The sequence below is a fragment of the Gopherus flavomarginatus genome, chromosome 24 (genome assembly GCF_025201925.1).
Source record: "Gopherus flavomarginatus isolate rGopFla2 chromosome 24, rGopFla2.mat.asm, whole genome shotgun sequence".
NCBI classification, from domain to species: Eukaryota; Metazoa; Chordata; order Testudines; family Testudinidae; genus Gopherus; species Gopherus flavomarginatus.
The window spans coordinates 10029163-10052777 of record NC_066640.1 but is presented as its reverse complement, the minus strand read 5'-3'; the positions used below and the strand labels follow the sequence as shown (position 1 = coordinate 10052777).

Genomic DNA, 23615 nt, shown 5'->3' with positions numbered 1-23615 from the left:
TTACGCACCCAGACTAGAAGCACTATGTGAATTCCCTGAGTTTCCCTGAATCCTCGTGCCCTGGTGAAAGCCACTGAACTGTCCTTGGCCACAGCATGGGTTCTGTGCTGCTAATTACTGCCACCTTGTGGTGGACAAGCTGCCTCCCCCCATTCAAATTAGCTTTGCACAGGTCTTAATATAGCCCGATTTACAGAAGGGTGGAGCACCCACAAAATCCACTGGATTCCATAGCAGCTGTGGGCCCTGATCCCATTGACTCCATGTGAGTTTGGGTAAGGATCTTACAGCGCAGCTGGGAAGGGTGTGCTCCCTGAACCCTGGACCCGGCCGGTAGGATGCGGTCACACGTTGGGCGCATACTGGTTCTTTCACATTCCCTTTCATTACCAGCCAGCAGGGGACAGGGGCTGGGAGCATCATCTCTGCCTGTTGCTCTGGCCAACCAGGCAGGGGAGAAACCTCCAAGCAAATCCCTGCACCACCGAGGGGAGCACCTCACTCTCTCCTTGCTCAGTGACAGCAGGGGGAACCACCTGACTCACACACAGGGGGTGCTAGCCCAGAAGTCCCCATGTCTTATTTGCCAAGAGGGGAAGGGGGCCCCCTGAAGTAGCACCCACGGGAGGGGACACCAAGACTAGCACCCACGTCTTATTGGCTAAGTAGGGAAAGGAGAGAAAAGGCTGAATGGAGCTGGCCTGCGGTTGGGAAAGGGGCCATCGTCCACCTTTTACGGTGAACATATATCCCTCCTGAAAGATGTCCATGCCCCCTGCTCGCCAATCCCAGGCCCTGAGCCCTTGGAAACGCGGTGGGGGGGACTCAAGGCTTTATCCCACTGGGAAGGTCTGCCTCCTATGGGGGAGGGAGGATTGTCTTTGAGGTGGGGGTGACACAGCTGGGAGGATGGTTTCTATCCTGCATCGGAGAAGTGGGGAGTCTTTATCCCTAGCCCTGGGACATCATGGGCTGGGGCAGAGGGGAGACTCCAGCCCGTATGAATGGATGGCTGAGACCACAGAGGCTGGAGTCAATGTGGCAAGGGGCAGGGGTATGAGAAGCTGAGGCAGCGTCGATCAGACAACAGTGTAAGGTCTTTGGAGTATAGATAGGGAGCAGAATGGGTAAAGAGTTATGGTTGATGGGGACAGAGTAGGGGTCAGAGTTAAGGTTGATGGGAAGGGAGGAGCAGTCAGATGTTTATAAGGATGGAAGGGGGGTCAGAGTTAAGGTTGATAGACAGAGGAGGGATAAGAGCTAAGGTTGATGGGGACAAAGGAGGGATCAGAGTTAAAGCTGATGCGGACAGAGGAGGGGTCAGAGCTAAGGTTGCTACTGGATCCTTAGCCAAGAATTTCCTGACATTTCTTGTTCCAGGTCCAAATGCTGGTCGCACAGAAGCCAATGGCTGACCTTGACCTCAGCAGGAGGCGAGGGCCTTGTGCCTGTATTTGCAGAGCAAAGCAAATGGCGGCTCTGCGTCCCTCAGGCGCTGGTATAGTTATAGAAGCTCTGTATAATGACATCCCTCTGGTCGGGGAACCAATCCCGCAGGCAGCACAGCAGCTCCAGCCACCAGGGGTAGAACACCTCCCGTGCCCTGGTGGCTCCGCCTTTGATGATGGTCAGTGCGGCTTCAGCAGCAGGATAGGCCCTCATGTACACCTTGTCCCTGGAAGGCGACAATGACCAGGTCATACAACCCCCCCTGGTCACCGTGCTGTGTGAACGGATATTTCAGGAGTGAAAGATGCAAACCAGTACCACAGGTGTGTACACACTAACACGCATGCACCAATGCACCGAGATGCACATATCCAGACGCACATGCCTGCACAGCCTTCCGCACTCATCCATGAATGCACCAATGCATATACAGACATGTGCACGCTACACTCACACATGTACACACACGCGGGAATACACACCGATGCAAACATTCTCGCACCATACATTCTCTTGCACACGTGCAAACACCCACATACATGCGCACATGTTCTTGTGCACACACGCACCTCGTCTTCTCCAAAGCCATTTCGGTGTCGATCAGCCCCAAGATGCAGAGTGTGATGCACACATCTTGCTTCTGCATGGCAAGCTCATGGCGCAGGGAGCTAAAGAATCCGTCCAGAGCAAACTTGGTGGCGGAGTAAGAGGTTGTGAAGGGAGTTGAGATTTTCCCTAGAAAGGAAAACACGAGGAGAAGAAACCAAATGAAACAGCTGGCAAAGCCTAACTGAGGGTGAGGGCACAGCTGGGAGAGAAGCCCCTAGAAGGAATACATATGAACAGAGGATTTGCTACATTGCATCAGACCATTGCTCCAGCTAGACAAGTTTCCTCGTCTCCAGCAGTGGATGCATGAGAAAACGGAAACATCCAATCCCACAATGCACCAGGACAATCGTCATGCATGTAGGAGAAAAAGATTCCTTGCTGTTCAGGCTGCCCCCCGGCCTGTAGCAATCAGTTCACACTCTTGGCCAAAATATCTAGTGTGGTGGTTTGCATACACTCCCATACACTCAGCCACAGGAGCGGGTACATGCCCCAGGAAGTTCTCTGAAGGTGAGAAGGCCTATAGGAATACGAAATGATGTAATCCAGATACCCATTCACACTACAGTTCTGAAGACGGCAGCAGGCGGGGCTTAGAAACGCATTCAGGATCAAACTCAGACATTGCATGCGGGGGACTGCAGTCTTTATCAGCCATAGCTCTGTGCAGATTTCAAGCACTCACCTGTGAGGGAAGAAACCACAATTAGAGATCCTTTACTCTCAGCCAGGATGGGAAGAGCTGCAGATGCCAAAGCCACGTAACTCAGGAAATTCACCTAGAATGAAAGGAGATGAGATGTGAAAGGAATGGGAACATGGCAGCCGAGGCCAAAACTAAACATCTGTTCAGTGGGAGAGCTGGGGACGGGGTCACCTACTCATTACAGAGGTCATGAAATGAAAGGGGCGGGGTGCTTGACTTGCTATATAAAGCATCCAGGGAAAGGTTGCGCCTATCTGGGGGTCTGGACTGATAGGATAATGGGAACACTACATTTTTGGGCGCTTTACGATTTCAGATTAACGAGGAGGAATCAGAGTTAAGGTTATTGCTGCACATATACCCAAGGATTCCTTGAGTCTCTACATGTAACAAGGAGCAGCTAGCTGTTCTCTGGTTTTCAGCCTGCTAGACAGTGGCATTCCCCACCCTGCTCCTAACACCCTGGCTTTGGTCCAAAATTCCTGGGTTTACCTTTATTGTGAACTTAATTAACAAAGAATAACCTTCAGCCTAAGATTTCTCCTGAGCTTAACTATTTTTTTTCCCTCCAGGATCTCTCTACCCCTGACCCCTACTACTTCTTCTGAAAAGAGGCTCAAGCCCTTTCATATCCTGGAATGGAGCTAGTAGGACTCAACTGATCTGGCCTCCCAGATGAGTCAGTAAAACAGCTCAGCATCTCTAGGGTCCTAAAACCTGACATCCCTTGCCTGACCTATTGGTTAGGTATTATTTTGATTTCCCAATTTAACATCCCATGGTTTGGCAGTGTTTGCTTGCCTTTAGATCCGTCACAGTATTACAATTAATTTCAGAGTGAGGGCCCTGGCGTACGTGAGAGAGACACTGAGACTTAGGGAAGACCTTTTGAATTTGCAATAGTTTTATTAGTACAATCAGCACTATCACAAACTCTATATCTACTTTGCTATGTTGTAGATAAAACGAGCAGCCAGAACTTGCATACTCATACCATCCTTTGTGGGGAGCCCTGTAGTAGGTAAGATGACCCACGAGTGGTCCTTGGCCTGGCACGTTCCAGGAAATCTCCCTGGAGTGCATGGGCCAAGTGCCACCTTTTAATCAGAGGTTACACTAATGCCTGCCATGCCTAATGCACATTCAGTAAGTGTCTGAGCCCCTTTTCCTTATCTGTATTTCCTCACCCTACTAATGTTGGGGTGCCCTTCTCCTACAAGGCCTCTTAATTCAAGCTTATTAGCATATAAATCAGTCCGTTACCATGGCATAGGCCCATATAGCTATAGAACAATAGCTGGCTGTACACTGGAGTGATTCAACAGAAAACCCTGCATCTGTAAGCAGGGTCCTAGGAGCCACTGACTGCCATGTTACACACCCTCACTAGCCACTACACTGATTGGTGCCCTAGAAATCAGACAGACAGACAGACTGAGAGACAGACCAGATTAGATAGATAGATGGCAATGACCTAACCAGATCAGCTACCTGCATCCACCTCCCTCACAACTCTGCAGGCTTCTCAATCAGCAGCAAAGCATTACAGACCTTTTCCTTTCACCCCTGTTTAGAGTCAAGGGGCCCCACTTCAGTTGCCCCCAGTCTGCATTTGCCCTGCGTCTCTCAAAGCGAGGCTGATCCCAGGCTGCAGAAACCCACCTGCATGAGCCAGCGGGTGTGTTCCACATCTCCGTCCCACATCCGGAAAGGGGTCCCGCCAATGTGGTTCAGCACTAGGTGATCCAGTCCCCCTGCAAGCAGCAGAGCAGGATGGGGGTCGGGGTCAGGGTCAGGTTCGGGACCATCCTTGGGTCAAGAGATGCAACATAAAGGGGAAAGCAAACCAGTCAGTTCTTTCCTTTGGGCTGCCGGAAAGAGGTCCACAAACTGGAGCCCAGGATGTGCCCAGTCAAGGCAACTCCTCGGGATCCCCCAGTCAGCACCTAGAGAGATGGCCATGGGTGTCTCTTTCCAGTGCTCCTTGGCTCCAGGTGAAGCATTGCATGGTGGGAAGTGTAGTCCCTGCAAGCTGCATCTCCATTTCAAAAAGGAGGGCAGGTGCAGACATTGTTGAGTATCCCCTGGGACACGAGCTGTGTCTTGGGAGCTAGGCAGCTGGAGTTGGCTAGACCCAGTTTGCACCCCGCTACCAATCAAAGGCACTGCTGAGACTGCAACCACTATCAGGCTGGAACAGACACACGAGCCACCCAGGACCGGTGCGAGGGGTTTTAGCGCCCTAGGCGCACAGCAGTTTCACCGCCCCGCGCCATGATGCCGCGGCTCCGGTGAAGCTGCCACAGTGGTGCCTGCGGGAGGTCCACCGGAGCCACGGGAGCAACTGACCGTCCGCAGGCACGACAGCGGCAGCTCCACCGGAGCCGCCTGCCGCACCCTCTGGCAAAATGCCGCCCCCCAATAATCCTGGCGCCCTAGGCAATTGCCTAGGCCGCCTAAATGGAAACGCCGGCCCTGCAGGCACCCTCCTCACACAGCCATCCATCACTGGCTGAGGTGGGGACACCGAGGCACTCAGCCACAACAGTGATGGGGGCTCCATGAAGACATGTCAGGCCAAAGGAGAACGAACTCAGGTCACCCTTGGAGCCAGGAGCGGCACCCAGGAGTCCTGACTCCCACTCGCCTGGCTCCAACCAAGGCAACACGGCGTAAACGGATCAACAGGAGAGCCAGCACAGGACAGGAAAAGCCACACATCGCCCCTGGCCCCCATGCTTGTAGTAAATGAAAGTAAACCCTTCAAGGAAGTCACACAGCAAGAGAAGCCCTGTTTGGCAGCTTGTGACGTGGGAATCTTGAATTTCCTGCTGCATTACCCGGATCGAGGCAGGATGTGCAGAGGGAGCTGGATGAACAGAGACCTCCTCAGGACTGCAGCTCCCAGTTCAGATTGCCCTTAATTGGGTTACCAGTGCTGGGTGTGACGCAGCCTGAGAGCAACTGGGCCAGGCATGATCCAGAGAAAGATAGAATCACATGAGTACCCATCTAAGATACTTTCTAATGTATTTACCTTCATAACACCCTGCGAAACAGGGTAGGGTATTATGGGGAACTGAGCCACAGAGAGATGAAGTGAGTTGCCCTCGGAAAGCTGTAGCAGAGCAGGGAATTGAAGGCAAAGTCCTAGGCTAATACCCTAATCACTGGGCCATTCTTCATTTCCAGCCTTGGCATCCTTGGAGGACAAAGACCTCTGCTGAAGCCTGCTCCTGCCTTCTGCAGCCTGGCTTCCCTCTTGGCCCAGGAAAAGTCTGCTTGCATTGTCCCACTCATTGGATTCCACCTCAATCCAGAGGGACCCACTCCTAAAGGTTCAACCTCCACAGCCCAATGAGTCCTTGGCCCCCTTGCAGAGGCTACCAATGAGAAGACGCACCTGAGACTAGCTGGAATGGCGCTGTCTGCGATGTGGACGTGTGTCCATTAAGAACTGGACTGAGAACTCATTACACACACAACTTACATGAGAACAACAGTCTGCAGCTAGGCCAGACCTGTCTGAGCTAATCTCGCTGGTATTTATATGGTACCAGCCACCATAGTAACTAGGTATGAATTTGAAGCAGTGACCTGAACCACGCCATGCCTCCGTTTCCCCATGTCAAATGAGAACAATACTACCTTCCCTCCACCCCTTCCTCAGAGAAGCATCGTGAGGGTTAATCAGCTAACGCCTCTGAAAGACAGAGGGCTTGACTTTTGTTTGAGGCAAGGCCCCTTAACACTGCTCCGGCAGGGTGCAATGAGTATGAATGTACACCCACTCCGAGGGCGCTTTAGGTTAGCAGAGCGGTGTAAAGGAGCCTTGGTGTGAATGAGAATCAGATCCAGGAATTCGGTATTATTAGGGAACCTTTCCCACCGGGCCATTCAGAACAAGACAGCTGCAACCATATTCTCCTCCAGCCCCTGGGGACCTGGAATTGTTAAAGTCTCAGCCTGACTTTCACACGGACACCTGTTCTCCCCCAGCATCAGTCACCTTTCTTCAGACAGCCCAATACGCACCCAGTTTTTGCAAAGCAAAATGCACCACCTCTTCCGGGGCTTGAGGGGAAGACATATCGGCCTGGATGTAAAAGACTTTCTTTGCTCCCAGCTGCAGGCATTTCTCCATCACCTAGAGGAACAACAACAACAGACAGATTTGAGTCTACGTTTTTTTTGGTGGGGAGAGACGAGGGGCTGTTACTTCATTCACCTCACTGTTTTCATGCCATGGTCAAGAAGAGCCAACTATGAACAAAGCCACACACTTCACACCCACATTTACTTCCATCCAAGACAAAAGGGAGTGATTCTCACTTACATTAAAGGAATTATCTACATGAGGAAATTAACCAAGGAATAATTATAACACACTAAATTAACACCCTACATTATCCCAGAATAAGAGTGCCCACATGAAAAACTGTTGCAGAATAGTGTCAAGTATCAGAGTAGCAGCTGTGTTAGTCTGGATCTTTAAAAAGCAGCAAAGAGTCCTGTGGCACCTTATAGACTAGCAGACATATTGGAGCATGAGCTTTCGTGGGTGAACACAGGTCTGTCGCAACTTACGCGCATGTAACATGCGCAATTTCAACTTTACGCGTGCGGGGGAGTGGCCTCAAGCTGGGGGGCGTGGCCTCAAGATTTAAAGGTCCCAGGGCCTTTAAATCACCCAGGGGGCTCCCAGCTGAAGAGGTGGCTGGTAGCCCCTGTGGCAAACTAAAGGGCCCGAGGCTCCAGGCACTGTGGAGCTCTGGGCCCTTTAAATGCCAGCCTCAGCTGGCTGCTAAAGCTGCGGGTGGGATTTAAAGGGCTCCTCCGGGCTCCCCACCGTGGCAGGAAGCCCAGCGGAGCCCTTTAAATCCCCCCCCGCAGCTCCAGTGGCCTGGAGGAGCCCTTTAAATGCTGCCCCGGCCCGGTCACCAGAGCTGTGGGTGGGATTTAAAGGGCTTGGGGATATAATTTTGACTATACGCGGTTTTTGCTTTACGCGATAACCGTGGAACGGAACCCCCGCCTAAGATAAGTCTTGCCCGTACCCACTTCGTCAGACGCATGCTCACCCACGAAAGCTCATGCTCCAACACATGTGTTAGTCTATAAGGTACCACAGGACTCTTTGTCGCTTATTCCAGAATAGCTATTGTGCTTTAAAATTCATGACCTACCTAAATCTGAGAAAGAGAAACAGCAGAACTAAAATTCATTTGCAAATTTAACACCATTAATTTGGGCTTGAAGAGGGACTGGGAGTGGCTGGCTCCTTCCAGAAGCAACTTCGCCTCTCCTGGAATTGGCACCTCCTCATCTATTATTGGGAGTGGACCACATCCACTGATTGAATTGGCCCTGTCAACACTGGTTCTCCACTTGTGAGGTAACTCCCTTCTCTTCATGTGTCAGTATACAATGCCTGCAGCTGTAACTTTCACTCCATGCATCTGAAGACGTGAGGTTTTTTACCCACGAAAGCTTATGCCCAAATAAATCTGTTAGTCTTTAAGGTGCCACCAGACTCCTTTGTTGGTTTTGTGGATACAGACTAACACGGCTACCCCGATACTTAATCTGAAATAATTCTCAAATGCAGACAAGCCTAAGGCCCTGGCAGGGGTAGGCAACCTATGGCACGCATGCCAAAGGCAGCATGCAAGCTGATTTTCCGTGGCACTCACACTGCCCAGGTCCTGGCCACCGATCCAGGGGGCTCTGCATTTTAATTTAATTTTAAATGAAGCTTCTTAAACATTTTAAAAACTATATTTATTTTACAGACAACAATAGTTTAGTTATATATTATAGACTTACAGAAAGAAACCTTCTAAAAATGTTAAAATGTATTACTGGCACGCAAAACCTTAAATCACAGTGAATAAATGAAGACTCAGCACATCACTTCTGAAAGGTTGCTGACCACTGGGCTACGGCTTTGCAAAGAGTCCTGGGCTACTCATACTACAAGGTCCCTTTGCACTGCCAGAGCTGTGTAATATGCCCGAATGTGAATGAAGATCAAATGAGATACTGCAACAGGCTTAGGAGAGCCCAGTTCCAGTGCAAAGTTCTTACGTTTACCTTCCCATCAGCTCAGAACCTTATATTGGGCCTGTTTTCACATGATTTCTGTACTCCAGAGATGGATGAGTTTGTATTTCCAACTTATTTTAGCTGGTTGGAAAATGATTTTTTTTAATCTCCTCAAAGAAAATGTTGAGTTTTCAGTCAAATATTTTGCTTGAGAATGGAAATATTTCAACTCTGAAATGCTGCTCCAGTGCCTCATGGGAGTTGTAGTCCAGAGTCACACTCTTCCATGTCTCCTCTATAGGGTGGGTTCCCTCTTGGGACTACATCTCCCATGATGCACCACAGCATCCCCTCTTGGTGAGGGGATGTGGTGCATCATGGCAGTCATATCGTGGCAATGCATCATGGGATATGAAGTCCGGCTAGAGATTCTGGCCCATAGACAAGAATGGAAGCACAAGGCACCCAAACTACAGCTCCCAAAAAGCACTGCAGCAGCATTTCAGAATTGAACAATTTTGATTTGGGAGTGTTTTTCAGCAAAGACAAAAATCAACGTTTTTCTACAGAAAGCAGACACTTTTCATGCAAAAATTAATTTAGTCAACCCCCCCATTTTCTGTCAAAAGATAGTTTTGGTGGAGCATTTCTGACCAACTCTACATCCTATTTTTTTTAATGGCCACATCTTCACCCCTTCTGCCTTCTACTATGTGAAGAGGCTCTTACTTTCTGCAGCAGGGTTCCCCTCCTGGCAGTCAGAACTATTTCAGCACCAAACCTGGAGTAATGATATGCCATCTGCTCTCCGATCCCAGTGCTGGCTCCGGTCAGGAGAACTCGGGCACCAGAGATGCTGTCTGAAGGGGTGGGGAGGAGGAGAGGGCACAAGAAGAAAGCGTTAGTGAAAGAAGAATGAGAGGAATTACAATTACTGATGCAGGGAGCGCTCAGGATTGGAAACTATCCCACTGCATAGGAAAGATGGGAAGTATGGCAAGACACCCTTCCAGATATCAACCATCCCACACAGACACTTTTCAATAATCTTCTCCCGCACTACTGCCATAGCTTGTGACATTAATCGAGAGATCATCACCACACCGTGTAAGAGCTCCTTTGTGTTTAAAAGTAGGCACCACAAAGCTTTTATGCCGCTCCTCTGGCATTTTTTCTTTCTTAAGAATATCATGGAACAAACTTGTAAAATACTTGATGCCTTTGCTTCTCAAGGATTTCACCGCATCCACTGATAGCATCTGGCCCAAATGAAGTTTCTCCTTTTTCATTTTCCTAAGCGCCTCTTCAACGTCTTCATTTATGCCTTCTAGTCCTGTCGTGAGTGCAGGGAACTGGACTAGAAGACCTCTCGAGAGCCCTTCCAGTCCTACAATTCTATGAGTCTATGTAATGTATCACATCCAAGTTCGGCTTACATGTCCTTAATTCCTCATTCATCACTCTTGCAAAATAACCACTCCAAACTTTGATTGATTGATTCCCCATTCATTAGCAATATGCCATATTCATCTCTAATGTAAGCAAACTTTTTCACATCCTTCGACATCTTCTCTCTTGCCTTAGTGAGCCTAAAGATGGTCTTCCCTCCCTCATGTCCTCCTAGTCAGTTATATAGCTCGTCATAGACCATACTTTCAACGCTGCAACACTTCTTTTAGCCTCCTTTTTCGCCTCAAAAGATGCCATCTTATCACCGCTCATGCTACTGGCCTGCCCTTTTTTGAAGGTAATCTTATTTTTCCCTCTCAATGAATTCTTGAACTTGAGGACTGCACCATCAAGTTTCTCTTCTTATCCTATCTGCCACTGGTTTCGTCACTCCTAGGACTTCATGTGCCATTTCCAGCAGAGACGACTTTAGTTTGAACCAGGCGTCCTCCACACATCCCTGTGTCAGTAAGTCTACGCCCTTCTCCTTGTTTGAAGGATTTTTCACCACCATCTTTAAGTTTCCAACGCTTAGTCCTTTTCACAACCCAGGCGTTCAGGTATTTTCGAAGTCTCCACATTCTGATGTCTATAAGGGGACGTCTGTGCTGTCTCACAATGTACTTGCTGGGTATTACCTTCCAAATGATTATTCTTGCTTCCTCTCATTAACAGGAAATTTATTTGGGACTTGTATCCTCCGCCGGCATAGGTTACAAGGTGGCTTTCCCTCTTCTGGGAGTGTGTGTTTACGATCACCAAGCCCAGCGCAAGACAAGTCTGTAGGATCGTGCTCTCTTGGAGTTCCTGGTTCCAGTTTTTTGCCCTTCAAGGAGTTTCATATCCAGTCTTTCCAGTTCCAACATGCGCATTTAGATCTGCTCTGATCATTATCTTCTCGTTGGATGGTACATTTCCAATAAAGGACAACAACTCATCGAAAAACTCCTCGTTTACTCTTTGATCCTCTCCTAACTTTAGTAAATACTCCCATATTATACGGCACGTTACCTCTTCCCAGAACAGCCTGACATTTATCGGTCCATCTGACCTTCTGGTAACTTCTATCACATGCTTCTGCATGGTTTCATCCAGAACGACTCCAATACCATTTTAGGATGTTGAACTCTCTGAGGATTTCGTAACTTTCCGCCAGCGTCTTGGCTTTGCAATCCTTCCAGTTGGTCTCTTGTACACGTCGTATTTATTCTTCTCCCCTTTAAGGCCAGACATCGCTCCAAACTTCACCCAGTCAGTGTTCCTACTTTCCACTGTGCAGAACTCAGCTTACTCACGTGCTCCTTGCCCTGCTACAACACGCAAGGAAGGCTGTTGTGTGCTGCTTGCAGAGAACGCCATAGCCCTCTGGGGTACACTTCACATGGATATCAGTTAACATGAGCATCTCTTTACAGGCTTTACACCATGGCTGTCCATGCCTGATGCCTTGGGTTTGAAATCAGAGTTTCCCTTTTCTTGGGTGAGCTGCCTAACGCGGCTGAAGAGTCCCATCTGCCCCAGTAATCCATATTAAAGCGGTCTTTATTCACCTGGACATCCTCATCATAGGGCCTATGTAGCATTTTATAGAGACAGCTGTGCCACCAGCTATGCAACCCCCACCCCACTGCAGAGATGTCCCCAGTTGGTCTGTGACCAGTTCCTGAGCATCTGCAGTCCTGAATATCTGCAGTACATTCCCCTATCTGTTCCCCTACCCGGGGATGCACCTGATGGGAGATGGTCACTCCTGCTGGCAACCAGCAGTACCTCCTTCCTTATTATCTGTACGACAGCACGTGAGATTGGAGTTATTCTGCGCTAGGCACTGTACGTACACGTATTGAAGACAGTCCCTGCCCCAAAGAGCTCACAGTCTAAATAAACAGCAAGTACTGTTATTACCTATTTTTAGGGCCCTTTGTTTTCAGTTTGTATTTAATTTATTTTCTCAGGAATTGATCTGTGTTTATTTCTACAACAACAAAAATGGGTGAAAATTGGTGGAAAAAACTATTAATAATTTTTTCTGGGTAAATATCAGGGTTGATTGTGGTGGACGGAAAGACAGAGGAAAAAGTAGTCAGTAGATTAATGCTCTGATGAATGGAATTCATTGTGGTTTGCACAGAGCTAAAACAGAACTCAAAACACATCTCTGAATTTACGAAAACAGTATATCTCTAATCCCCAAATAAAACTGTATATTTGAATAAACAGTTTACTGTTGCAGAAGTAGAACTATTAGCCTATAAATATTCACATTTAAATTTGGGATACACCATTTGCAGCACATACACTCAACTTCATCCTTTTCCCGTTTTTGTTATTTTTAAACTTTTGAATACCTCGTGTTCTGAAACGTATTCTGTTACAGATTTTCATTTTCTTCCCATTTCAGTGTGTCAAATCTTTAAACCGTTATCTGCTAACAGCTTGAAATGTGTACGTGGCAGGCGTGACATTCATCAGTACCTTCAGATGTGCACAGACTTCAGAGCTTGCGTGCAGGCCTGCCTGTTTATTGCGTGCATCTTCTAGACTAATACATAGTCTTATTTCAACAGGCAGCTTTGCATATATACACAGACTAATGTATTATCACAATACATAGATTTCATGCAATGTATTGTATTTCCCTAATAAAACCAGTTATTTTTATATATTTGAATGATACAAAAGGGTGAAAATCGGAAAAACAGGAATAATACTTTTTGTAAAACCCGGGATTTTTTCAGTAAAAATGAGTTTAAACTGAAAACGAAGGGGCTTGCCCAGTTTACAGATGGAGAAATAAAGCACTGAGAGAGATTATGATCTAAAGAGACAAAAAATGGGAAGGGGGAGAACACAGCAAAACAAGGAAAGTGACATACCCAAGGTCACACAACTGGTCAGTGGCAGAGGAGGGAATAGGTCTCCTGAGTTACAGTCCAGTACACTACCCACTAGACCACACTGCCTGTCCTCTACCTAGCCTTTAGCAATGGCCCCTAATAAATACAGCTAAGATGACTCTTTCTTGATCCCAGCTTCTTTCACAGACATAAGAACGGCCATATTGGGTCAGACTGAAGGTCCATTTAGCCCAGTATCCTGTCTTCTGACAGTGGCCAATGCCAGGTGACCCAGAGGGAATGAACAGAACAGGTAATCAAGTGATCCATCCCCTGTCGCCCATTTCCACCTCTTCTTTGCAGGTGGAAACAAGGAGAGGCAGCTCCCTGTGGTCAGCCAGCTCTAGACCACAGGCAAGCATTCCACAGACCATAGTTTGGGAACACTCCCCATCCCCCATTTACCTTCCATAGGTGCTGGGATCAGGGGTGCTGTGGGAGGTGATTTCCATCACAGACAAGCTTGACAGTCTGGTTCAATGGCTCTCAGCACACACACACCCCACCCCCCCCCCCGCCCAAGCACACCTGGAAGTCTCTTTCCAAGCTCTGGCTGTTTCCTCTCTCCGCCTACCTGGGTTAAAGGTGTCTCTCCAGAAGAAAGCCAGGAGCCCAGCTATAATCCCAGCAGCACAAAGCACTTTCCCAGATGGGATCATCCTCCCCAAAGCCTTGGGGGAATGAACAAAGAGAGCCTGAAGGGTGAGTGCAGTGTCCCAAGTGCCGTCAACCTCTGCCCCGTGCGCAGCGAGCCGGCCTGTATGAACAGCATAATGGCAAGTGTGTGACCTGGCAAGGGAAGTCCCCACGGGCAGCTAATAATAGGTTGGGGAGGCCCAGTGGCGAAATAGCTGCAGTTGATGGTAGCGGAGAAGGGCGGTGAGCCCCAGCCAATCAAAGGAGCAGCTTCCGCCAGCAGAACAGATTCATCCCCCCCATACAGAGATCAGATTCAGTACCTCCCGCATGGTCCATGGTTGATTCTGGGACTGCATGGTGTTGGGATTTTGTGGTTCCCAATGAGTCAGATGCTGGGCAGAATCAAGGGATTTTGATTCGGTTCAACAAGGCTTTATTCGACTCTGGTACAAAAAATCAGGCCAAGTACCTCCAGCAAGGAGCCGCGCCCCTTGCTATTTTATAGCACATGGCACTTACATAACAAGTTACATAACAGGAACCTCTAACCAACCAGAGTTAACCTTTCCATATATGGATTGCTTTCTCACATGGTCATAGTTCTCCATTCCACATGCTGAGCTCACACCTTCTCTAGAACGTTCCTAGGGTGGTGAGCCCCAGCCTGCTTCCTTATGCGTAAGCACCCTGCAAACCACATTTTATCCAAAATGAACACAAGCATCCCCTTCAGTGGTCACCCGTGCTGATCAGCGCTGCACACTGGGCAAACAGGAAACGAAATTCAAAAGTTCGCGGGGCTTTTCCCGTCTACCCTTTATATCGAAGTAAAAGGGCTTTGTTGTGTGGATGAGTGCAGGGTTAATTCGGTTTAACGCTGCTAAATTTGAGATAAACTCGTAGCGTAGACCAGGCCTAACAGGAAAGGAGGCAGAGGTGTGGGACAATGATTGCTCCCAGAACTTGCCCTGCACTCCCTCAGTAGAACCATTTGATTGGGTGGATCCCTGACCTCCAGGCTCCAGATTCAGTGCCAAAGCCCCAGCTAATGTAAATCAGCCCTGAAAATCAACGGAGCAGAGCTGATTTACAGCAGCTGAGTGTCTGACTCAGAGTGTGCAACTTTCCTCCCTGCCCTAAACTCCAGGGCAAGGGCAGCTGGAGGGGGGTGGCCCAGTAATAGCAGCTGGAGGCATGGGGGAGGGGGCAGTCTGTGATGGGTCCTGGTGAAAGTCAAGGTGAAAGAGGGAAGTGTTCCGAGTGCCCAGTTATTGCCACCTTGGAGTTCTCAGTCAGCCTCATAGACATTCCAGTAGCATTTCAGCTTGTCCCAAGTGGGATCAGGAGACAGACTCACCTGTTCAGATGCTACCTTTCGTAACGGGCAGGAATTTGTAATCTGCTCTGCTGTTACATGGCAATCCCTCCTAGAAGATTGTCCTCAAAGGAGCTGACTTTGCTCTGGAACATGGTGTTTGATGCAGTTGCACTGGAATTTGAGGACTAAGGACAAAGAAATCTTTGACAAATCAGATGCATGCTACAAATTGGCCAAGCTAAAGATTGTTTGTTTGCATACGCAAGGCACTAACTGTTTATATCAATCTTGTCCTTCCACACCACAACTCCTGACAATTTGTTTGCCAATCTGTTACTCAGGGTTTCAGAACACAAAGCAGTCATTATTTAACTGGCTTTTTCCCAGGAATAAATCAACGGGGACACCATTTTTCTGTCTGATACATGATTGATACAAACCAGAATGCTTTCACGGTACTTAAAACGACCTTTTATTAAGCCTTAAGCGCACGCACACACACACACACACACAAACTTTTATTACAGCAATGGGTTTAGAGCATTCCAAGACATAATTTCCAAAGTCTGACATGGTTTAGAAGTGGTGACAGCAGGTCGTCGATGGCCAGTTGCCTTCCCGCTGGGGAGTAGCTTCTTGCCCAAGAAAAAGCTCCCTCGGCCTCCTCTCTGGTATTTACTTTTACTTAATTTTTTTATAGCTATCTTAAACAAAGCACGTCACTTTTAGTGGGTTATTAGAGTAACCTCTACTGAGTGAGTAATTGTTTTAAATTTTAGCAAATGACACATTTTTTATTATCAAAGCATTTCTAGTTATAACAACAATAAAATGTATATGTTAGGGGCAGTTAAACCCAAGGTCGCCTGTCTAAACATTCCTTCTATTCTGATTAGCAAAACTCAAACTACAAATCATGCAGCTGTTTATCCCTGCCTTTTGAAATCCTTAAGATTATTTCTAGGTAGGTGGCATTTGGTTTGCAGCTAGCAGTGGCTGGACACATAAAAGAGCTGACTGCAATTACGTTAAATTTTGGGGTTACACAGGGCCTGATTCTGAGCTTGCATAATCCAGTGTAAATAGGAAGGATTTCCTCCAAAGTCACTGGAGTCGCACTCTGGCAAATGTGGAGACAGATCAGAATCAGGCCCATAGTAAAGTACTGTACATAGCAACTTCTAGCCATTAATGAATTTGTCCTCGCAGCCCCTTCTGTGAGTTGGGGAAATATCATTATTGCCATTTTACAGATTGGAGAAACCGAGGCACGGCGAGAGGATGGTCAGAGCTGGCAAGTGCACTCAGGAATTCTGACTCTCAGTCGTTAGCTACACAACCATGCTTTACCTTCCCAAATAGCAAAAAGGGTTGTTATCTATCCGCCCGTCCCTCCCTCCCTTGGTCTTTACAATGTGCTCATTAGTCGACCTAAGCACATGGTCTCAGACACCATTCAATGGTCCAGGGACATCTACATCGAGCACATCACCGGCCACTGACAGTACCAGGAGGTGTGAGCCAGAGTGACATCGTTCTTCGCCTACAAGAAAGGGACCAAGAGACTTTCTCTGCTGGATCATATGAACTGGAACCGTAAACTCCCTGAACATTACATCTCACCAAATGAGGGTCCATCCATCCTCCTTATCATAGCCACTCATTATACTCCATACCTGAATGTAGCCACTTTATGAACCTCATACCCTCATATCTCAATGTCTGTACTTTGACCCATCAACCTTTTACCTCCAATTGGGGATATTGCAGATTATGTATACCTTATGCCACCTGATCTTAAACCAAACTTTGCACCCTTGATAGTCTGTATGTTATTCCCTGATAACCAGAAACTTCTATGCTTAAACTCTGTCCCGTTCACTTTTTCTTAACATCATCTTAATAAAATTTTTAAACTCGTCTTCCACTCTTGCCAATACATCACACTTCAGCCCAGAATTCAGAGGAGCTCCCCTAAAGAAAAGGGCTACGGTTTCCTTGGCTCTTTCAGTCACTGGCCTCTCTGACGAGATTGTTGATGGGCTTTGTCATGTAGACACTTATCCACAGAGAAATAGACAGACCTACCAAACTCATAACATGCAGGACACCATACAGCCATCAGATGCTGTTAACTTGCTTTCACCATGATTTGTCAGTGGTATGGAGGGGAAAGGCGTTATATTCTCATCATCACTCAATCTTTCCAAAACAGCTATCAATGAAACAGCACTTTCTCATGCCCTGTATCTGTCTGTCTGTCTTGAATGAACAGGATTAAAAAAGAATCAAAAAGCCATTTCTACCCTTAATAGAACCTCCCAGCAAAGAACTGCAGAATCTGCACCAACTCCCAGCTTTAGCCATGAACTGAAAAATCTAACTTTCCCTTAGATTCTAAATTCCCAGCTCATACGTTATGCAACTTATTGCCACGAGCCCCAAAATATATCAAATCTGAAATGCAAAATAAATTAAACAACATTTTTTTCAGCACCATAAATTGATTTCAGCTCCCCCCCATCCCTAAAAATGTAACATTTAAAATTAATTCCAAACCCTGGTAAAAATATAGACAAGTTATATTTATATGTCACTTTCCATCCCAAAGGATCTCAATATATTAGGCACACTTAACACGATATACAAACTTACAGTGATGGACAAGAAGTGGGGGGATTTTACTTCTTTACTCCTCCTTTAAGGATATGATCTGCAAAAGGAAAACTGAAGACCTAACCCAGAGCCGAAATACTAATATCATCCACTTAGCAAACTAGGCATCACTTGCCAGAAACACTCCTCCACTTCTGATCTTTCTCTCCTCTCTCTTTCGCTTACATAGTTTTGGCATCACTAGCCATGTCCCTTAACACTTAAAGAGACAGTCAACACAAGATCATTTTTTTAAAGAGTAAACAATCGTTTCAGAGGCTACATCTATCCCTAAGACACGCTGCCAATGTCCAGGGCTTTGCAACCACATTTTCCTACATTTAAAAATTAGTTGGCCTTCCCGTTGGTGTGTGAAAGACCCAAATAAATGACAGGGGAAAGGCTATATGCAAAGTGCTGTCAAATGCCCCAAAGTCAATCCATGGAAAAAAGGCAGTGACAAATCTTTTTTCTCCTGTATTCTCTTTCAGCCATAGTCATCATAAGTGTTGTTGATAACAACCAAGGTAAAGAATTCACATAGAGAAGGGTGGTTTTAAAGTTGCCTGCATTACCTTAATTTTAAGGCTTGATAGCTATAAATCTAAATCCTCACAAATGTAACAATAAATATCTATTGGTAGGGTTGCGCGCTCCGACAGCCTCATGAGATAAATGTCCCATTTCCAGCAAGGCTCCAGGAGAGTGGTGCTCAGAGAGTCTTACTCCAGCTAACTTTGCTTTCACAGAAACTGTGACTCAATCCTGCAATTGGATCTGTAGGGATGGACACCTTCATTCACAGAAAGCCCAGCTGAATGGGGCTGCACATTGAAACATCTCTGCTGCACACAAGGATTTAATTGCAGGATTAGGGCCATAGCATCTGTTCACGTTCCTATTGAAGTTAACGGGACTTTTGCCAATGACTTCAAGGGCAAACAGGATCAGGGCCTATACACAAGGCCCCATTTACTCTGTGACAAGCTGAACCTACCTACCACAAGGCCCCCACTCATTTCTGCAGCACTCCAGTGGGAATCCCCATGGGGGGTAAGAATCCAGGCTCACAGAAAGCCCTTTGCAGGATCGGGCACCTAAAAAGTAAACAAGAGAAAAGATCATATCCGACTCTACCATATGTTTGTAAATAATACAACAAATACTGTAATAGCTGCAAAGATTTTTATTGCAGATTATTAGCTGGATTTCATTACTTGTCACAGGGCTGCATTTACCTGCAGGTAGCAGGGATGATGGGATGTGAGTGAGATAGATACATTTTATAGCTCGGTGCCTTATTGTGAAATAATGGAGAGATGCAATATGTTTACATGCAGCAGGATGATGTCAGTAACAGTCAAATGCATTTTTAACGCATGTAGCAGAATTGCGTGGCCAAGGGTGCAATGCGTTTTTAGTGCACGTAGAAAGATTGTGTGGCTAAGCGAAATGTAATTTGAGTGCATGTTGCAACACTGCATGGAATTTAATATTTATTTTATGTATCAGGTCTATTGGACTGACAGCAAGATGCATTTTCAGTGCCTGTCGCAAGATTTTGCAGCACACGCGTGCTGGTGGGATGCATCTTAGGGCTTGGCTACACTGGAGAGTTGCAGCGCTGGTGGTGGCTGTACAGCGCTGCAACTCACTCACCGTCCACACTTGTAAGGCACATCCAGCGCTGTATCTACCTGGCTACAGCGCTGGCTGTACTCCACCTCGGCCTGGGGAATAACGACTGCAGCGCTGGTGATGCAGCGCTGCTCCACCAACGTGGCCACCAAAAGTGCTGTTATTGGCCTCCAGAGGTATTCGGAGGTATCCCAGAATGCCTGTTCAGCCACTCTGCTCATCAGTTCGAACTCTACTGCCCTGGCCTCAGGTGACCCGCCTTTTAAATGCTCCGGGAATTTTAAAAATCCCCTTCCTGTTTGCTCAGCCAGGTGTGGAGTGCAATCAGTGAATCTTTCCAGGTGACCATGCCTCCACGCGCCAAACAAGCCCCAGCATGGAGCAAAGGCGAGTTGCTGGACCTCATCAGTGTTTGGGGGGAGGAAGCTGTGCAGTCCCAGTTGCGCTCCAGCCGTAGGAATTACAATACCTTCAGGCAGGTATCAAGGGCCATGATGGAAAGGGGCCATGACCGGGACGCGCTGCAGTGCAGGGTTAAAGTGAAGGAGCTGCGGAGTGCCTATTGCAAAGCCCGCGACGGAAACTGCCGCTCCAGCGCTGCTCCCACAACCTGCCGTTTTTACAAAGATCTGGACGCGATCCTTGGGGGTGACCCCACCACCAATCCGAGGATCACGATGGACACTTCAGAGTGGGGGGGGCGGAGGAGGAGGGGGAGGAGGAGGAAACCGAGAGTGAGGGTACTGGGGTAGGGGGAGACACCCCGGAGTCCCTGGAGGCATGCAGCCAGGAGCTCTTCTCTAGCCAGAAGGAAGGTAGCCAGTCGCAGCAGCTGGTACTTGGTGGAGGACAAACAGAGGAGTGGGTTCCCGGTAAGCGGCTTTTATTTTCAGGATGGAAATTTTTCGGGAGAGGAGGGAGGGTTCTGCATGCATGCATGCCTAGATGTGGAATAGCGAGGGGTGGGGGGACCATTGCTGCACACAGGCAAGCTGCATAGGGGCCACGCAGAATCCGTACTGCTGCAGAAGACCCTCCCGTTCTTCCCAGGTGACCCACAGCAGCGAGATATCTTCCAGGATCAACTCCTGTGGAAAATGTTGGGAGAGTGTTCAGTGTAGGTGCCCCCTGCAGCTGTTTGCTTTCCCCAATGCACAAAAACCGTGAGGACAGTACAGCCCTGAAGCAATCAGTCCCCCTTACTCACCATTTCGGGGCTCCTGTGGGTTATGTGCGCTCTCTTTGGTATGGGAAAATTATGCTATTGCGAAGAATGTTACTTCTTCACTGTGAGGGAATAACTGTCTGAGATATAAATAATGCTGCCTCTGTTAAGTGTTGCCTTTTTTGCCTTTCCACAAGCAACCTTGAGTTCTCGGCTGCCCGTGTTATCAACAGCTCAAAGACTCCAAAACCTCCGGAAGAAGCTGTGAAAAAGCAAAGATGACCCGCTGCAAGCAGTTATGGATTACTCTGCCAGAGAGAATCAAAAAGTGCAGGACTGGGGGGAAAGGGAAAGCAGGATCCGCCAGAAAAACGCAGCGGCCAGGAAGAAAAGCACAAAGCAGCTGATAAGCATCCTGGCGCGCCAAGCAGACTCTATCCAGGCACACGTAGCCATGCAGGCAGAGAATTACCGCGCTGCCGCCCCCGCCCCCCCCATCCCAAAGCTCTTTCCCTTGTGCCTCATGTCAGCTCCAAACCCCCTTCCCCAGCATCCAGGTTCTTACCTCCACCAGCTGCCTCCAACACTTGTACGTTCACCAACCAGCCCTGAGAACTACGACCCTTACCCTCTGCACTCAACCCCCATCACCATGCAGTATAGGCATCCTGAATTGCAGCAGTCATTGCACAGCACTCCAGACACGACATATTCAAACCTGTGACTGTACAGCTCCCCATCACACCCCCCTGCCCTTTCAGGTTCCCAAAATGTTGTGTGTCTGTCAATAAAGTTATTTTCTTTTCAATAAATGAATTCTTGGCTTTGAAAACAGTCTTTATTATTGCAGAAAGTCAAAGATACCTTAGCCCAGGAAAGAAACAAGCTCTGCAAATCAGCTTAGGAAAAACAGATTCCTACTAACATTGTAACCACTGCACTTCACTCCTGTGCAAGGCACCAAACATTACCGTTGGTTTTCAGCCTCAAATTCCTCCCTCAAGGCATCCCTAATCCTTGAAGCCCTGTGCTGGGCCTCTCTAGTAGCCCTGCTCTCTGGCTGTGCAAATTCTGCCTCCAGGCATGGAACCTCAGAGGTCCATGCCTGCTTGAATGTTTCACCCTTCCCTTCACAAATATTATGGAGGGTACAGCATGCGGATATAACCGTGGGGATGCTGCTTTCCCTCCAAGTCTAGCTTCCCATACAGAGATCGCCAGCGCCCCTTTAAATGGCCAAAAGCACACTCCACAGTCATTCGGCACCGGCTCAGCCTGTAGTTGAACCGGTCCTTGCTCCTGTCAAGTTTCCCTCTATATGGTTTCATGAGCCAAGGCATTAACGGGTAAGCGGGGTCTCCAAGGATCACAATGGGCATTTCAACATCCCCTACTGTGATCTTCTGGTCTGGGAAAAAAGTCCCTGCCCGCAGCTTCCTGAACAGGCCAGTGTTCCGAAAGATGCGTGCATCAGGCACCTTTCCAGGCCAGCCTGTGTTAATGTCAATGAAATGCCCATGGTGATCCACAAGCGCCTGGAGAACCATAGAGAAATACTCCTTCCGATTAACGTACTCGGATGCTAGGTAGGGTGGTGCCAGAATAGGAATATGCGTCCCATCTATCACCCCTCCACAGTTAGGGAAACTCATTTGTGCAAAGCCATCCACAATGTCCTGCACGTTCCCCAGAGTCACAGTTCTTCTTAGCAGGATGCGATTAATGGCTGTGCAAACTTGCATCAACACGATTCCAGCGGTCGACTTTCCCTCTCCAAACTGGTTCCCGACCAATCAGTAGCTGTCTGGAGTTGCCAGCTTCCAGATTGCAATAGCCACCCGCTTCTCCACCATCAGGGCAGCTCTCAATCTCATGTTCTTGCGCCGCAGGGTGAGGGCGAGCTCAGCACACAGTCCCATGAAAGTGGCTTTTCTCATCCGAAAGTTCTGCAGCCACTGCTCGTCATCCCAGACTTCCATGACGATGTAATCCCACCACTCACTGCTTGTTTCCCGAGCCCAAAATCAGCGTTCCACAGTGCTGAGCATTTCCGTGAATGCCAGAAGCAATTTAGCGTCATACGCGTCAGGCAATTAGCTATCATCGTCAGACTCCTCATCACTTTGGATCTTAAGGAACAGCTCAACTGCCAAACGTGATGTGCTGGCGAGACTCGTCAGCATACTCCTCAGCAGTTCAGGCTCCATTTCCCACAGAAATCGCGCTGCACAGAAACCGTTGAGAGAGTCAAGATGGCGCCAAACGTGGACGGAAAAACAGAGATTGCTGGGATGTGAAGCGATGCATCACGGGGCATTGGGACAGGAAGCAGAATGACCCGCACCCTCCGTCCCCTTCCCACAACCCATGGCGCCAAAATGGGACGAGGTGCTCTGTGGGATAGTTGCCCATAATGCACCACGCCCAACACCGCTGCAAATGTGGCCACACTGCAGCGCTGGTAGCTGTCCGTGTGGCCACACTGCAGCGCTTTCCCTGCACAGCCGTACGAAGACAGCTGTAACTCCCAGCGCTGCACACCGCCACGTGTAGCCAAACCCTTAGTGCAGACAGGGATTGTGGGATAGCAGCCAGAAGGGGCAGGAATTGTGGCCAAGGGGGGAGGTACATGTGTACAGAGCTGGCGGGAGTTGGTCTATCGCTTTATTTCACTGGATAGGGGGTGTCCTAGGGCTGTTTATTGCAGGCTGGCTGGGGCTGGAGGGCAGGGAGCAGGACAGCACCAGGAGCTGGGGGTGCACGGCCCCGGAGGGGCTGCAGCTCGTTGCAGGCGGCAGGGACTGGGGCGGGGGCTGAGCAGAGCTGCGGGGCTCGTGGCGCTCGCTGCCCGCGGCAGGTGCTTTTCCATCCTGCACCCTCCCCGCTCCCCCCCCGGCCCGGCCCCAGGCCCCCGGCCCGGCCCATTCCACGCCCCGACCTACCTGCCTGCAGATCAGTGACCTTAAGAGGCAGGGAACGCTCACCGGGCGGAAAGGTCACGTGTCTCACTCCGCCCGCAGCTGAACCGGGCCCGGCCGCCAT

General features: G+C 48.5%; 1 protein-coding gene across 6 annotated transcripts; it reads right to left on the bottom strand.

Annotated features, from left to right (window-relative positions):
* Positions 1 to 246: 246 nt before the first annotated feature.
* On the bottom strand, positions 247 to 23615 carry HSD11B1L (hydroxysteroid 11-beta dehydrogenase 1 like). 6 transcript variants are annotated; one of them, XM_050934384.1, is made up of 9 exons: positions 23516 to 23611; positions 19430 to 20496; positions 18772 to 18867; positions 9542 to 9672; positions 6803 to 6914; positions 4430 to 4521; positions 2747 to 2840; positions 2019 to 2184; positions 247 to 1675 (listed from the first exon to the last, which is right to left on the bottom strand). In XM_050934384.1, the coding sequence occupies exons 2-9, from the start codon at positions 19449 to 19451 to the stop codon at positions 1489 to 1491; spliced, it is 900 nt and encodes a 299-aa protein (XP_050790341.1). In that variant the 5' UTR covers positions 19452 to 20496; positions 23516 to 23611; the 3' UTR covers positions 247 to 1488. The 6 variants fall into 6 exon arrangements, with proteins under 6 accessions (XP_050790341.1, XP_050790343.1, XP_050790345.1 ...); XM_050934386.1 differs by lacking the exons at positions 19430 to 20496; positions 23516 to 23611 and adding exons at positions 13733 to 13915; positions 15155 to 15300 and having other exon boundaries at positions 18768 to 18863; XM_050934388.1 differs by lacking the exons at positions 19430 to 20496; positions 23516 to 23611 and adding exons at positions 13733 to 13915; positions 15155 to 15300 and having other exon boundaries at positions 18772 to 18847.